This window comes from Hydra vulgaris, chromosome 14 (genome assembly GCF_038396675.1).
Source record: "Hydra vulgaris chromosome 14, alternate assembly HydraT2T_AEP".
Classification (NCBI taxonomy): Eukaryota; Metazoa; Cnidaria; class Hydrozoa; order Anthoathecata; family Hydridae; genus Hydra; species Hydra vulgaris.
In genome coordinates, this window is record NC_088933.1 from 11,193,222 (window position 1) to 11,211,388 (window position 18,167).

The following is an 18,167-nucleotide window of genomic DNA, read 5'->3' on the forward strand; positions in this document are numbered from 1 at the left end:
TTTAAACTTCATTAGATATCATTTTGTCGTAATTGTGAAGAAGAACAAAACAAAGTGCATGAAGTCGTACTTGAAGAAATCTCATTGTTAACTAAACTTAAACATCCTAATATTGTATCTTGCATTGGTGCAACTCAGCATGAAGGTCATTACAATTTGTTTATGGAATTAATGCCAGGTAATGAAATGAAATGATGTTAACTTTTTTAAAGATTTAAAAAATAGTAATTTATTAGGAGTTTTTAGGAAACTTTTTTTATAATCATAATAAATAGCTTCTAGGACAGGTTATGATATTGTTGTTATATTTTTTTATATAATGAGTGATTATTTTTAACTTGATATCCATGGTTCTAATCTTATTTGGTTTGGACAGGTTTTTATTATGTCATTTTCTTATTTGAGTATGACATGGAAGAATTGAACTAGTTTTTTTACAACAAGTTATTCTACTTGGAGTTAAACTGTTTTGCAACATTAGGGATCAGATGATCAAGGCTGAGATTTTATAGCAATACTATCACCAGAAAGGTTTTCGAGTTCCTTGTTTTATCCAAAATTGAATTAAGGGTTTTGTATCAATTATTTTCACCATCACTAAGGAATTGTGCCCCAAATTAATTATTATTATTATTATTTTTAATTGTAATTGTTTTATAATAATAATGATGATAATAATAATAATATTATTATTATTATTACTAATATTTTATATATGTTTAAAATTTTAGGAGGATCAATTAGTCGTTTGTTATTACGATTTGGTCCTTTTCGTGAGTCTGTAATTTTAAGCTATACTAGACAAATTTTACAAGCGCTGGCATATCTCCATCAGCACCATACTCTGCATCGTGATCTTAAGGGTGCAAATATTCTTGTAGATAGCACAGGACAGATAGTTAAACTAAGTGATTTTGGGACTGCAGCAAGATTACTTTCAAAATGCACTGGTACAAAAGAGTTTTCTGGTCAGTTACTTGGTACTATACCTTTTATGGCACCAGAGGTAATATTTTATAATTTTTGATTAAAGAACCAAAACCAGGTTTTTTATTATAGTTATTTGAAAATAATATTTAATTGCGTATTTAAAATTAAGGCATTAAAGAAAAAACAGCTGAATTAGTAAGTAATGTAAAAATAAGTTGTGAGTGGGGTACTATGAGCAGCTGGACATAGTTATCATGTCCCTCATTTTTTTAAATGTTTTTTTCATCAATTTTTGCTATTATTTACAATTAATTTTATTTTATTATTTCATAACATTTTTTTATGTATTTTTTTGACTTTTATAGTAATATTTTGACATGGGTTTATAAATCACCAAATTTTTTACCTATATTAAAAAATCTAATTGTATAATATATAGTACAATCAAAGTTCAATAGGCAATATTTGAAGGCATGTTTTAACTGACCTTAGCTCAGTATAAAGAAATTTGTCTGTTTTATTTCTAATTTGATAGGTGTAAGGCATGGGGAGGTGAGGTGTGATGAAGTTAGAGCACCGTATTTATGGTACTGATTCTTCATCACACCATGCATTAGGAACCATAATTATGGTGCCTAATGCATGTTATGAATTTTTTAAAACTGTATTGTAATTTAATTATTATAAATTTTTTTAAAATTATTTTATCACAGTAAATATAATGGGTGTATTTCTTTAATGAAAAAGTTTAAAAAATATTTTAAGCAAATACTTTTATAAGCTCTATAATAAAATGGCAAACATAAATGTAAACTTACCCAAATCATTAAACATATGTTTAGTTAGCTACAATGAAAATAAACTCATTTTTATAAACATGGTGCCCCACACATGAGGCATCATGAATAATGGCAATGACATTTTTTTTTTGCTATTGTCAAGACCTACTAGGGACAAGCAGGCCAGTCTGCTTGAATGTAATGAGCTTTTCTGACTCTTCTTCTGCATTTATATAATGTAAAAGTACTCCTGTTAACAGTAAGAGTACAGTGATGATTTTAAAATTTCCACAGATATTCCACTTGAGTTAAAGGGATCCTAAAGTGCCGAGACAAGTTGTGTTCATATTAAAGAGAATGATAAAAAAAAATGTTTAAGCAGAGTTTTTTTAAGTAAAACAAAATAATAAAGGTATACCAAGAAAAACAAACTTTGTTTTACTCGAAGCTCGCCGCCTCCATGTTAGCCAGTTCCTCAAAGTCTTCAAAATATATGCTGCAATCTACAGACTTTATATTTTATTCAAGCGTTTAAGTAAATGATGTCGTTGTAGAATTTTTTTTTTTTTTTTGAATCATGTTATTTGTTTTTGTTTTATTTGTTTTTTAAAATAAGCGTTTATTATCAATCGTATGACTTTCCTATCGATTTTACAGAAAGCTAAACAAAAAAAAAGTTTTTTTTTATAGAGTATGAGAACCAAATTAAATAAGATTTTTATGTTAAAATATAATAAATATAATAAACATTCTCTTAAATATAATAAATAATCAAAAAAGACATTGATCACCTTATTATATATTCTGAATTTTTTTTCTTTTTATGTAAACAATAGGAACTTTTTTTCTTGTTTATCTAAGCCGTTTATCACTATGATAGTAAAGAATTTTGATAAACAACATCATTTCTTATAGATATTTGCTTAATTCTTAAATTTTTAGTTTAAAGATATTTATGGATTTTGCACAAATTTACAGACAGCTTTTTATTAATTAAAGCAATAATTAATGTTTTATGGCAATAATTCAAGACAGATGGCAATTAAAATTGTCAATGTGTGCGTTAAAAAATAGCGATTAAAATTGTCAGTGCTCGTTATATAACATATTATATTTAATATTTCCGAATTTATGTCGTATTTGGCAAGTATTTCACATTAAAACCTGTTTCTTAAAATTAAAAATCAAAAGACTACTAAAATTTACAATAAAAAGTTTTTCATTAAAGGATTTCAATTTTAAACTTGAATGCTTTTATTCAAAAGACTTTTGTAATTACTTAGCTAAATACTTATACACTTCTATGAGTTAAATTTGATAGTGTTAACGCTGTAAAATTTAACTCATAGAAGTGTATAAGCTTCGAGTAAAACAACAAGAAGTTTTTCTTGTTATACATTGATTGTTTTGTTTTATTTAAAAAAATTCTGCTTAAACATTTTTTTTTATCATTCTCTTTAATATGAATACAACTTGTCTTTTTCTTCAACATCTAATGTGAATAAAGTCAAGCAGAAGTAACAGTATATGTTTGTATATGGTTTGTAGACTCTTGTCAAACTATACTCTCCATTCTTGTACTTATCATTATCATTCATCTTTTCCAATATATGATAAAATATACACATTGTGTGTGCATAAAGCGCGTACACGAAATAAATGTGAAAAAATAAGCACGTCATTTTTTTCAGTGGTTGTATTAAAATTTTTTTAATTGTTTTATATTTTGTTTACAACGTGATGTGGTTTCAAAAAAATATGTTAGTTTTTGGATTTAACTTAGTTTTAAATTAGTTTTAAAAATGACAAAAGAAGAAGATGTAAGAGAAAAAATTATTCACAAATATTTACAAAATCCTAATAGTAGCTACAATTTGGTAGCAAAATCGTTGCAAATACATCCATACACTGTTAGTCGTGTTATTCAACATTTTTCTCACACAAAATTGATCAAACGCAAATCTGGTGGTGGATGAAAAGTTTTAAAGATATAATGCTAGTTAGAAAACTGGTTAACAGTTTTAAGAATAACCCAAGCCTTTCACTAAGAGAACGCGCAAAAATATATGGATTTTCTCATAATTTTGTTGCAAAAGTTAGAAACAAACATTGTTTTCATTCTTTCAAAGCACAAAAAGTCCCCAACCGTTCTGAAACTCAGCAAAAAAGTGCAAGAACCTGCGACAGAAAGTTGTATAATTTTATTTCTAAAAGTTTATGTATTATTGAAGACGAACAAACTTATATCAAGTACAATCATCAACAAATTCCTGGTGCTGTTTATTATATTGCCAGATATAGAGGAAAAGCAGATAAGAAATTTAAATACACAAAACATGACAAGTTCGCTAAAAAAGCTTTGATTTGGCAAGCTATTTGCAGTTGTGGCAAAAAATCAGCACCTTATATTTCTCAGTCCACACTTTTTGGTCAAATATATGTTAAAGAATGTTTACAAAAACGCCTTTTACCTCTCATTAAATCACACAATAACAGACCTGTGTTCTGGCCTGATTTAGCTTCAATTCATTATTGTAAACTAGCTTCTATACCATTCTAAACTATTCTTTTTATACCATGGAATGGTATAAAAAGAATAATGTGGAATTTGTGCCTAAAACAGAAAATCCTCCAAACTGCCCAGAATTGAGAGTTATTGAAAAGTACTGGGCTATTATTAAAAGAAATATAAAAAAAACAAAAAAGCTGTGCAAAAACATTAAAGATATTAAAATATCATTTAAAAAAGCATCAAATAGTTTTGATTCTTATTCTGTGCGCAAGCTTATGGGTACCACTAAAGCAAAAGTTTGAAATTTTATTAGATTACCACAGGAATAATTAATTTTTTTTTTCAATGTTAGATCTTATATTATTGTATTAAAATTGTTACTTGGTTCGAAATAAAAATTGAGGAGTACTTTTTTTTAGTGTTTGTCCAGATCATCCTCAGAACTTTTTTTTTTAGGTACAGATTTTAATTTCAAGTAGAGAATAAACCTAGTTTAAATGATTAAATATTGAATTCTTTTCTTTCGAAGCTATCTGTGTGTATATATATATATTACGTTTATTTTCAGTGGCTTTTATCAGAAACTGCCACAAATTACATCAAAATTTTTTAATTGACTATTTCATTTCTCACAGCAGTATTGTAAGAATTTGGGCATGCTTAGGTGATATTGGGATTTATGTATTTTTTAAGGCAAAAAATGTTTCTTAAAACATCGCTTCAATTTTACTTTATGATGAAAATAGTAGGTCATGTGAAGTAAAGTAAATTGTTGTAAAAATGTCACAATAGATTTACTCTTTCCAATCAGTTTTTTTCAATAGTTGCATTCTTCAGGATCTATAGGTTTTTCATTGAAAAAAAGGCATTGGAGTTAAGTTTGGAATTTTTTCATGAGCCTAGAAAAATACAATTATAAAATTCTTCTTTTTTTTTGTGGCATAAAAAAAATTTATTTAAAAAAACAAATTAAAAAATTTTTGCCTGCGCAAAACTGTAAAAAAATATTTTTATAGTTTCGCGCCAACAACCCGTGATGGGTAAGTTAGCTCAAAACTATAAAAATATTTTTAAGGTTTTGTTGCATTATTGAAAAAAATTATTTTATTTAGTTAAAATTATTAGAAACAAAACCCCAGAAGACCTCCAAAAAAATTTTTTATAATGAATGGAACTTGAAAATGTTACCTAAATTCATACTTATCATAAAAATTTGCTGTTAAGGCTACAGAGCTCAAAGAATAAAATCGAGACAACTAGCCATTATATTTCCTTCATATATATAGAAGGTTTTAAAAACAACATTTTTAAAAATATCTGTATTTTATTACTTTTCGAAAAAAATGTTGGATTTAGATGTTTTTTAAATAAATACATTTTTTAAGGTTGCTCGAGACAATTGAACATTTAATAGTAATATTTTATTATTAATAATAATAGTACGTTTTTCAAAAGTGTCTGAGTTTTAAATGAAGCAAAATTACATAAAAATTTCAAAAATTATAATTCTTTTATAAAGAATGTTATAAAAATTCAATAATCAAAAAATATTTTTATAATGTTTTCTTTCACTTGACCAAAACTTTTTATTAAGTAACTTGTCCGCAAATTTGAATTTTATTTGTTACGCCATCAAAATATTTTTGTAGTATGTAATGATGCTCTTTTTTAAGGTGCGGGTGATAGTGTTGAAAGTAAACCTCTCCTCAAAAAAAAATTTTTTGTGTATATTATTTGATCACTCATACAAATAATGTTTACATAATAAAAACCTTATTTGTGCGCAAAAAAATGTTGAAATCCTTTAATTTTTCTCCACATTGATATAGTAGTGTAGTCCTGTGGTTGTAATAGGTGCATAATTTTGATGCATGTCTAACATAATTGAGGGTTCAATTTCTCCTTAGAGTGCTCATTTTTTTAATTTTAATGTTTTTTCATTCAATAACATTGTAAATCAATATTTGTGCTATATATATGTATATATATATATATATTTATATATATATATATATATATGTATATATTTATATATATATATATATTTATTTATATTTATTTATACAGTACTGTGCAAAAGAAAGTAGCACCTAAGAAATTTTTAAAAAAATGAACATTTAGATAAATATAAATAATATTGAGTTTTTATTAAATTAAACTAAGATATTGTTTTAAATAAAGCTATATTTATTTATTTTAGTTAATGGTTTCGTTGATAATATAATTTCAGCACTAATTAAATACCAAAGATATCAATAAATGACAGAAATCCCATCATTGTTTTACATGAAGAGGGATATAGTCAAGTTAAAATAGCCAAACATATGAATTGTTTGCGAGCTTTAATTTAAAAAATAGTTGAAAAGTATAATGAAACTGGTGATGTAGTGGATAAAAAGAAGTCTGGTTGTCCCAAGAAGTTGAGTCTACGTGATGGACAGTTTTTAAAAATAACAGCGCTACAAAATTGCAAGTAAGTAAGCACAGAACTTGTTTAAGATCTTAAAAGAGCTAGTGGAACTTTAGTACATGCATCTACTGTGCGACAATTTTTAATAAAATCTGAATTAAAAGGCTGTGTAGCTATTAAAAAACCTTTACTACGTATATTTAATAAAGAAAAAAGATTAAAGTTTGCCAGAGAGCACAAAGAGTGGCAGAAAAATCAATGGGACAAGGTATTGTTGATAGACCAATCTAAATTTCAAATATTTGGGACGAATAGACGTCAGTATGTTAGGTGAAGAAAGGGAGAGGCATTGAACAAGCCATGTCTAGCATCAAACATGGTGGACGGAATATTCAAGTTTGAGGGTGTATTTCAATAAAAAGGGTAGGAGGTATTGTTAGAATAACAGAAAAGTTTGCAGGTGAAAAATATAAAAATATTTTACATAATCATACTGTGCCTTCTGGATGACAACTGATATGGGATTGTTTTATCCTACAACAGGATAACAATTCCAAACATACTTGCAAATTAGTTGAAAATTATTTGTCAAATCTGGAAGAGGAGAGAGTGTTTCAAACCATGCCTTGGCCTCCTGAGATTATTTGAATATAATTGAACATATTTGGAACTACTTAGAATGAAGATGGAAAGGTTGCCAAAGAATGTAAATGAGCTTTGGAATGTTCTAAAAGAAGAATGGTATAATATCCCCATTACATTTATTGAAAATCTGTATAAAAGTATAAATAAAAGACTCCAAGATGTTATTGTAAATAAAGGTGGTCACACTAAATATTAAATAAGTTTCTATGTATAGTTATAAATTTAAATGTAATATAATACAAGTTTTTAATAAAACTTATATTATATTACACAATTTAATAAAAAATATGTTTGTACCTAAATTTTTGTTTTAATTTCATTTTGTTTGACATTTTATCTTAAATATATTAAAATTCTCTTAGGTGCTACTTTCTTTTCCACAGTATATATATATATATATATATATATATATATATATATATATATATATATATATATATATATATATATATATATATATATATATATATATATATATATATATATATATATATATATATATATATATATATATATATATATATATATATACTAGTGCAATATTGTACCAGTATTGCACCAGTGTTGCCTGCTAATAGGGGGAGGGAGCTTAATCACAAATCTTTCTCTTATTTCTTGTAGTCTGAACACTGTTTAATAATAATATTATGAAATAACAATAACAATGTTATAATAATTTGAATTGTTAAATACGTAACTCATCGTAAAGACTAGTAAAATTAAAAGTAGAAAATAAAATATAGCAAAAACATAAGTTTATAAAAATAAAAACATTAAAAAATTAGTGTTGTTATTGACTTCAAATCAACTGAAAGTCAACTAGTCAAGAGTCAAAATTAGTTGACTTTGAAAAATCAAATAGTCGATTTAATCAACTATGGAATTTCTACTAATCGACTAAAAGTCGAATTAGTTGAGTAAAAATCTTAAAATCCTTATATCTTTTTATTTGATTAAAATTTTTTATTTTTTATTCTTGTTAGTTCATTTAATAACAATACTATTATAACTATTACCTAGTTCTTTGTTTACTCACCTAAAGTTTTATCTAGTTCATAGCATGATTGCACAGAAGATGATGTGCTGTAATATTTAGGTTGATAGCTGATCAAATTTTGCTTTGAAGCAGTTGACACTATGAGCATTGACAACTTTGCTTGGTAGTGCATTCCATGGGTGAGCAATGTGGTTTTTAAAAAAGTTGAATCAATTAAGGGTATTGTTGTCCATTTCACAATGAAAGCACTTGTGATGACCGTAGCTTGGTGGGATGTTAAGTAGAGCATCATGACAGCTAACTGAGTTAATGTTGTTTTCGATTTTGTATTTCTTGATAAGGCCTTCACGTATATGTCTATCAAGTAGCGAGGTAAGTCCGAGTTTCATGTGTCTCGTAGTCAAAGTGCTTCACTTCGTGTTGTACTTTGGTAGCCCAATTTTAGATGTGTTCTATGTTATTTATGTCTTTTTTGAGGTATGGGCACTTGAGATGAAGGCGTATATAGGTGGTATAAAGCTTTTTCCATATTTTGGTGTCTCTGCTGATGAAAATTTGTTTTAAGATTCCAAAGGCATTATTGGCCTTGGCAGTTGCAATTTTGTTTTGATTCTCATGCTTTAAGTTCTTGGTAATTTGAATGCCTAGATCCTTTTCAGATGTTGTTGACTCGAGTTTGGTTTTGTTGACTTTGCTGTTAGTGTAATACTTGTTCATTGATAAATATGTGGCAAAACACTGAGGCATAGTTCCAAAGTCGTGAGAGCCACATCTTTGGGACTATGCCTTGATCTAATGATTTTTCAAAAATAATGGCAAATAAGGCAGCCGCCACATTGGCACATTCTTTAAGCACAAATTGGCTAATATGGTTACCTCCAGTTGATTTGTTGGCATTGAGAGCAGATAAGTGTTTGTGAACGGAATCATAAGTGAAGATAACGGGGGAGGTTAATGTAGTTGTGCGTTTGATGAAGGGTGGTAAAATTGATCTAACAGTTCAACCTGAATTGAACTGGTTGTTTAGTATAGTGGCCATAAATGTTCAGTTGCTACTTATTTCCCCAGAGGGTGAGCACACAGAATTTATTTGATTGCTGACAGTGCGTTTGCTATTACCATAAGCGTAGAGATGTTTAGGGTTCCATTTATCATATACCATTTATCTATTTTGTGTTTGAATTCTCTAATCGCAGTGCAGGAAGCTTTTTTGGCGAGGTTTTGAGTGAGATTGTACTCTCTGACAAGAGGAACGATTTGCTATTTACTGTTGCAGTTGATGTAGAACTACAAAGAGGAGTTCACAAGTCAGCCTAGGCAGGTTGGTTCGAAGGGGGCACGCTAAATGAATTTGTGGCAGAAGTCAATAAAGTTGTTGCTGATGTTTTGGTAGTAATCAAGGGTATATTGATCTTTAAATATATAGCCAAATAAACTATTTGGCTATATATACCTAAATAAACTTTTGATTATGTATTTCATTAATATTTTTTTGCTTTTGTGTACTCGATGCCTGTGATTTTCATAAATGCAGGGCCGCTCCAATTCGGGGCCCTTGTGCTGAATTAATTTAGGAAGCTCCAAAATCTAAATTTCATTAATAATACAATCACTTGGTAAATATGTTTGTAATGAATTTTTGATATATAGCAAGTATTTAAGGCGCTCCCTAAATTATTGGGGTCTGGGACTAGATTGTCCCATTTTTGGAGCGTCCGTTCTCTCATTGTTTTGCTCCATTATTATTTAAATGATATGATATTCAAAAATAGAAAGCCAATATAAATTGCTTTATTATTTTTTATTACATTTTATTTAAAAAAAATTATATTATTCCCATACTTCGACTAAATCGACTTTTAGTCAACTTAGTCATTAATGTATTAATTAATTTTAGTCGACTCTAGAAGATATATTAGTTGACTTTAATATTATTTATATAGTATTTAATAGTCGTAATAACACTATAAAAAGTATAATCTTTTTTGCACTAAAAAGCAGAAAATAAAGTTCCAATTTAAATTTAATAGTTCAGTAACCTTAAGATTGACAGTATTTCGAAACGAATCTTGTGCAGACCTGTCAATCTTTAATTTATTGAACTAATAAATTTAAATTAAAAAACTAATTTTCCGGTTTTTAGTGCAAAAAAAATTATATTTTTTAGTAGATGTTATTACTACATTTTATTTAGCAAATGTTTTTGTTTTATATTTTATTCATTTTAAATTTAAACAAATATTATTTTCTATGCAGTAAAATCGAAAATAATAGTTTTTTAACAAAATAATGATTATTGTTGAAATAATCATATAATTTCACTTCATTTAAAACCCAACAAAAACATTTAAGTATGTCATGGGCGAGTTGGAGAAATTTTTTACAACCGTAGTTTAAAAAAAATTATGTTTACTTATTTATGTATCTAGGTTTTGCGAGGTGCACATTACGGACGTAAATGCGACATTTGGAGTTTAGGATGTTGCGTCATAGAAATGGCAACCTCTCAACACCCGTGGGGAACTGAGCATAGCGATAATCATCTTGCATTAATGTTTAAGGTATACGAAATTTTATATTATCGCTAAAATAGTTCTTAATAAATAAAATCTCTAACTATCGATCATTGCCATCGTCACGAAGGTTTCTCCCAGCTATGAGTTTGATGGCTCGTTTACGGTATTAGAATAGCAATTCTCTGATTATTTTACAGACGCGTTTACTATTACTTTATTATTGTTATATTAACTATATTATGATTTATTATAAATTTTAATGTGTTATAAGGTTTAATTTGAATCTAGATTGCTAGCGCAAATTGTTCTCCTTCCATACCTCAATCTCTTGGACCCGGATTACGTGATTTGGTACTTAGATGTTTAGAAATCAAGGAGTCTGATCGTCCGACCTCCCATGAGCTATTGCAACATGCAATTTTTCGAATTTAATATCGATTTTTAACAACTTGTAAATATTTACACAACATATTATTTGAAAAACATATTCCACAAGTTTTATTGTGGCAAATTGTTGTATATATACGCATATTTTTATGGATTATACTGAAATGTTTTTATCGTGTAAAAAATTCTGTTCAGTATGAAAAAGAGTATATATAGAATATTATGCTTGGTTGCTTGTTTGAGTCTAAATGCTTTTGTTATAGTAGTATCGATGGAGTTTTTTCCTTTATTTTATTTAATTGACAGTAACCTAATAAATAATAATTTGATTGTCAGATGGTAGAACTGTCCGTGAGTCCCAAAAGCATGAAAAAAAAAAATTCTATGAATATTTCTATCGAGGTAGTATGGTAAAAAAAACATAAATCGTTTCTTTTAACCAAATTTTATTGATTTTTTGAAATTTTTAAGAATTTAGATAATGTATAAAACATTAAAAGTCTCACATTTCGACTACTAAAAAAATAAAAAGGTGCTGTTTTAAGTATTGAGATAATGCTTGATGCCATAAAGCTCAAACTTTCATAAGTTAGCTTAGAGCCAGAATAAAACTCTTTTATATGCAAAACGTGCACTAAGAATTATATCCAATAAAAGCCGCTATACACTCTGCCAACCTTTATTTACTATGTTAAATATACTAAATATCTAACAAATAAATATTTATCATCTAATTTTTATGTTTAAAATTAATAAAAGTATTATTCCAAAAACTTTTAATCGCTTATTCAAAGCTAATCAGAATAAATACTTAACTAGATATTCAACCTATATACAACCCAAAAGTTATTTTGCGGCAACTAAGTTTTCAATTTCAATCAGAGGACCTAAGGCATGCAATAAAATACTCATAACTGAACTTAAAACTCTAACAATGTGTTTAAGGCCAAACTTAGACAGTTAATATTAAAAAATGATTTATTATAAAACTATTTCTGAAATTGCAAAACACACTCATGATTGATCTATTAGTTAAATGAAAAGTATATTAATTTTAGAAAAGCTTGAGTTAAATGCACTTTTCAAATTTATTTGTGTCTTTGTTGTTTAATATGCGTTGATACTATTTTTATTTTTTGATCCTGATTGATTTTTGTTTTGTGTTCTGAAGTTTAGTTTTATTTATTACTTTACCAATTTTACATTTATTTTATTTAGTTAACGGAATTGCTTATTTTTAAATTAAACTTTATATTTACAGAATTTATCAAGGGGCTTGGCGACAATATTAGTCTTCTTCTCGTCCCTGCTACCTACATATATCTTGTTATTAACATACGGATTGTATATATTTATACGACAAAAAAAAAAAAAGAAGAAAAAAAGTTTCGAATAGGGTAGAGCAGGGCTAGTTGAGCATAGGGGCAAGTTGGGCTATTATAATATCTCAAAAACTACGCATCACATGACAAAACTCTAAGGGTTGAGTTAGGGAATTAGAATGTTAACACAAAGCGCAGCAAAAGATTGCTGAAAAGTTATTGAGTAAGATACACGGGCACTTTTTCTATTTTGGACCAAAAAAGTAAAAAAAAATTTTTTGCTATTTTTTTTCTTGTATGCGTATGAACTTTTTTATCTGCCATCACTTAAGTGATGATAATTTACCAATTTATCGGACTTTTGATTAACTGTTTTTTCTTAAGTCTTACTGTTCTTTTTAAAACCTAACTAATGCGTTATTACCCGAATAAAACTAGTAATTTTATTCGGGTAAATCGGGCTTCAGAGTTCAAGATAGTTGTATATAATAATATTTCTATATTTTATGACACTTTCTTAATATATAAATTTTTCTTTTCTCTTACTTACGTCATTAAATGGTATAAAATAAAAAGTTTATAAACTATACACACGCTTACTGTTATGAAAGTTTTATTGATGATTCACCCAAGTTTCGTACCATATATATTCTTTATTTGCTGATTTTTTAACTTACCACACAACTGCTCAACTTCCCCTGCTGGGGCAGATTTAGCAGCTCCACAAACTCTAAACAATATCTTCTTAAAAAAATCAAAAGCTAAACCTTTTTCTTAACAAATTTTTAACAGGTTAAATCATCTTTCAAATATTGAAAAAGTTTTGTAAATCCGACGCACCGATCTAGAGATTTAGTAAAAATTGTTCGACTAGCCCCGCTCTACCCTATTCAAATTTATGATTACAATATCAGGCTGAAAATTTTAAAAATCATACCATTATAAGGCAGAAGAATTAGAGCAGATGCTATTAAGTAATTTAAAATAGTTAGTGGAATAAATTTAGTAACATTTAATAACCTTAATCAATCTGGACCCATTAATGTACCAGGACCGGCATCCGGATATAAATAAAGTTTTGACAAAAAATTAGTTAGGAACTGTAAATTGCGAAGTAATTTCTTTAAAAATAGACTAGCATCATGGATCAAACTCTCTAACTCAGTTGTATTAGCAAAAAATGTGCTAAAATTTCAAAAAAAAAAACAACTACTCAATAAAAAACAACGAAAAGGCCAAAAAAAAAATGCTATGAACTAAACTTGGCCCTTTACACGATTTTACTATTATCTTTATCTCTTGCTATAGTTAATACCAAAGTACGCGGATAATAAAGACGTTTTCAGAATGAGTTTGTTTTTTAAATTTGGATAACTGGTTCCCAAGTTATGACAATTTATGTTGGGCTCAACAACACATATTTTGCGTCAAGATTTGTTGAGTTTTCCTTAAGGATTTATGGCACCAAATTTTGGTATTAGATTTATTTTTCAAATGCCACCAATGAGAAAGAGTTTTATTGAAGAACTTATGCTAAATTATCTATATTGTTTTCTTTTTTTACTGATGAATCAAAACATTTAATTCTAAAAATTTTTATTGTCATATCCGGGATCCTTACCCCAGGTAAGGATCCCGTTTGCCCCATTTGGGGCAATTGGGTTAAAAGCTATAAAAGTTTTAAACCGTTTTTTTTGAAACCGTTTTTTTAAAACCGTTAAAATTAACTTTAATTAAAGAAAAAGAGCTTTTTCAAACTGTCAGAGTGAACAAATTCATTTACATTTATAAATATCAATAAAATACATGAAAAAGTTGAACAGTGACTATTATTTTTTCCTTAAAATAACGGCCTGAAAGCGAAACATTTCTAGAAAAGTGGATATTCATTTATACTTTCACAAGGATCAAAAGATATTATTTATGAAGTAGAGAGTGTTTACATAACAGAACCGTGTTTTTCAAAACAAAGAAAATCTTTTGCAAAACTGGGTGATAAGATGAAAAAGAAGAGGACACAGGAACTTCTCAATTATATTAATATTATCAATTTAATTATTTAATTATCAATTACAACTTTACCACTAATGAGTGCCCAGAGTAGCATATTAGCCAGTTATTGGGTTACCTCTTATATAGAGTTAACACACAAAATAATAAAAGTATTGCTCGTTTTGGAAATGCTATTTTTACAACCCATGTGGAAATAACTGATATCTTTAGCATAGATGAATCCATTGCTTTAATGCATTCCCTTACATTAAGTAAAGAACAAATGAGAAAATTAAGATTTCTTTTTGCTTCAAAAAGCATATATTTTCCGAAAACCAATGAATTGCTAGAAGGAAGAAAAAAACTGCGCCCAACAATTAGTAATATTTCGACTGGAAGAGGTGTTTCTGTTCAATATAAAGAACTTGTAAAAATGACAACTGATTTTTTTTTTAAGTATAGTTAAATATTCTTTTATTCCAGTAGACGGCAATGAGTATCAAATGTATTTTAAGGATGGTCATGATGGAACAGGGCAACTAGTATCGATGAAATCAAAAGAAATGATTGAAAGCAAGTCAAGTACGTTTCAATATGATCTTATTCCTCTGAAACTAATTTGCCATTGAGATAGTAAAAATATGACCCTGTGGCAAAATTATTCACCAAATGCATCGAGATCATTACATCCTGTGTTTTTGATAAGAAAAACAGAAGCAATCAAACTTTGCTAGATCTTATTATCCCAACTACTGATAACGCACAAGAAGAGTGAAATGCTAAAGGAATGTGTTGTCTGTTTGGGAAAAAATATATCAATATTAAAATTTATATTCAAGATACAATGAAGGATTTAAAGTTTAAACAACTCTTCAGCGGACTAGGAGGTGCAGATTGTATACTTTGCAAAACAAGAACTACGGAATGGACAGATATTAGGAGAGTTAGTGAAGGATTTCCAATTGATTGACCATCAGAATAAACTTGGGTGCTATAAAAAAAGCTAGTTGATAAGGATGGTATCATTCCTACTAAAACTGGGGATTTTGCAATACGAAAAGGACTGACTAAAAACCGCAAACCAAATTTGATTAAAAAGCATATGTATTACACATTCATATATAAATAGCACTATCTGGTTTTTAAAACTACTTTATTGGTGTCATATAGATTATAGAATTTGGGTTAAAAAACAGGACCTTGGTAATGCAAATTGATAATGCATACGTAATGGAAAAGACAGGGTTATTACTAAAACAAAAGAAAACACTGGGCTGCAATTAGATGTGTGTTGTAACTCTGGTAAGAAGGAAGGGACATCTACAACAGGGTCACTAGATCATAAATTTTTCCTGAAGAATTAATTTCTACCATAAAAGATCTATGCTTTCCTATGTTACTACTACATTCTCAAATCAGTATAATACTTCGTATAGTATCTTGTCAGCGTAAAATTAAAATGGACAAATTTCAGGAGTTATGCAATAATGCTACACATAACATTATTACAAATATGCCATGGACACAAATTAACCACACTCTTTATGGAGTCCTTTATCTTTCAACTGAGTTAATAATTCTTAATGATGATTATGGTAATTTATTGGAGGAAAGTCTAGAAGCAAACAACAAAGATATTAGAAACTATTTAAAACTTCTTTTTCGTAAGACATCGCATCTAGAACAACTTACAGATGTGATGAGTCGTCTTTTAGAGAAATCGGAAACTTGTGTTTTAAACCAAATTATCCATTCGCATCCTCCAAAGTTATGCCAAGATTGTGGTTCAAATGAGCTTACAAGCAGATCTCATGAGCGTATGTTTTCAAAACCATAGAGATATTTTGATGATATATTTGAAAACCTTATTTATGAATAATTATAAAGTTATTAACATTTTTTACTATTTTGACTTTTCATCTTCAAATATATGTTGCAAGTTCAAATCATTAGAACTCTATCCTTACAATTTTATTATACTAACATTATTTTAAATCCAAACTTGACAGAATACTTGTTTTTAAATACTTCTTATCAATAGAACAGTAGAAACCAGACCCCCAAATTATATAAATTTTTGAATTTTCTTTTCTTTAAGTATATCTAATAAATTACTTTTTTAATTGTCATATAAAAAAAATTTAACTTTGAGTGTTTATCAAAAAGTACCAATTTATCAAAAATGACCAAATATGGTAATTTGAACCCAGTCCACAAATTTAGTTTAATATTAAAAATTTTAATTTTCCTATAACAAGTAAAAAAAAAAATTTTCTAAAAAGTCCTCAATGAGTTTTCTAGGATTTCTTAATCATTAGTTATGATCCTATTTCCAAAGCTTTGCCTTCTGGGCCCACTGTGCAAGTTAAGCCTATTATATTTCAGCCATAAAAAGAGTTAAAAGTAGTAATTTATATGGAAATATATATAAACAAACAGTCATCAAACTAAAAAAGTTCGTTTCTACGAGCCGAATCTTTTCTTAAAAATTTTATTTTCTTAAATGTTTACTGCGCTTGCGTATAATATCTTGTCCCTTCTAAACAACCGTCTTTATATCACAGCAATACAATACAAAAGTTTTAGGATTTGAATGTATTGTTAGAACAAAAACAATACAATAATTATTGTAACTGTTTTCATCACAGCAATACAATAACAATAAATAGTGTTTTAATTACATATCTGGTATTACAATACAATATTATTGTATTGTAATGTGTTATCGTATTTAATTTTTACAATTACAACAGTCCGAACCCTATACCTTCACATCAATCAACAAGTTTTTAAAACATGTGTCAAAAACTCAAAATGTTTCTAAAACATTTGTGGTCATTCCCAATTATTTTTTTAAAAGTTTAATTTCAGCATATATTTTGTAGCTAGCGTTTAATCACTTGGCAACTTTTGATTTATTAATTATCTTGCTTTAAACTTTGATTTTTTTTTACTGTTAACGTATCCGTACAAAATGTTGAAAATCAAAAAGAGAAAAACGAAAAAGAAAAATTAGCTAAAACATTCGTAGGTCTGTTTACCTGCTTGCATCGCCTTTAAGCTATCTACCTAGAAACCAACTTCCATCAAATAGACTTCTATTTGATGGAAGTTGGTTTCTAGGTAGATTTAGGTTGGTTTCTGGGTAGATTTAGGTTGGTTTTAAGGTAAGTTCTTCGATATTACTTGTTTAAACCTATTAAAACAAACTTTTCATACTCTCAAACACGGAAGGATGTTATATCATATAACATCCTTTCATGCTTGAGAACATAAAAAGTTTGTATATAATTTATATGCAAAGGGAAAGACAAGTTTTGTTATTCAAATACCGAAAAATACTGTTCACTCCGACAAATTGTAAATATTTGGAAGTCTGCTGGTTTCAGTAATTACTTGATTTCTGAGAGAAGTATAGTGGAAAAGTTTAAATCTCTATACAGCAAATACAAAATTTTGTGCAACAGAAAAATCTTTCAAATCAAAAAGCAATTTTCCGAACGCCACAAAAATTACTTTTACAATGCGGTGCAATTGCTTGACATCAGAGCAAAAAACTTTGAGAAGAAATTGAGACACAACGAATCAATGCCTTGTAATACTTCTGCTTTACAAGAGGATTTGACCTTCTTAGATGATCAAAGGTATTTTTTGTTCAAACTTTTTTGCGAAGATTT

General features: G+C 27.9%; 1 protein-coding gene across 2 annotated transcripts in view; it reads left to right on the forward strand.

The window, feature by feature from the left end:
• The window catches only part of LOC100202032 (mitogen-activated protein kinase kinase kinase 1), a 45,498-nt gene extending 34,101 nt beyond the window's left edge, over positions 1 to 11,397 (forward strand). For both annotated transcript variants that reach the window (XM_065817345.1, XM_065817344.1), the window contains 4 exons: positions 16 to 178; positions 732 to 1,006; positions 10,703 to 10,834; positions 11,078 to 11,397. In XM_065817345.1, the coding sequence (XP_065673417.1) occupies positions 16 to 178; positions 732 to 1,006; positions 10,703 to 10,834; positions 11,078 to 11,221 (714 nt within the window). In that variant the 3' untranslated portion in view covers positions 11,222 to 11,397. The remainder of the gene's footprint in view (positions 1 to 15; positions 179 to 731; positions 1,007 to 10,702; positions 10,835 to 11,077) is intronic.
• Positions 11,398 to 18,167: the final 6,770 nt, after the last annotated feature.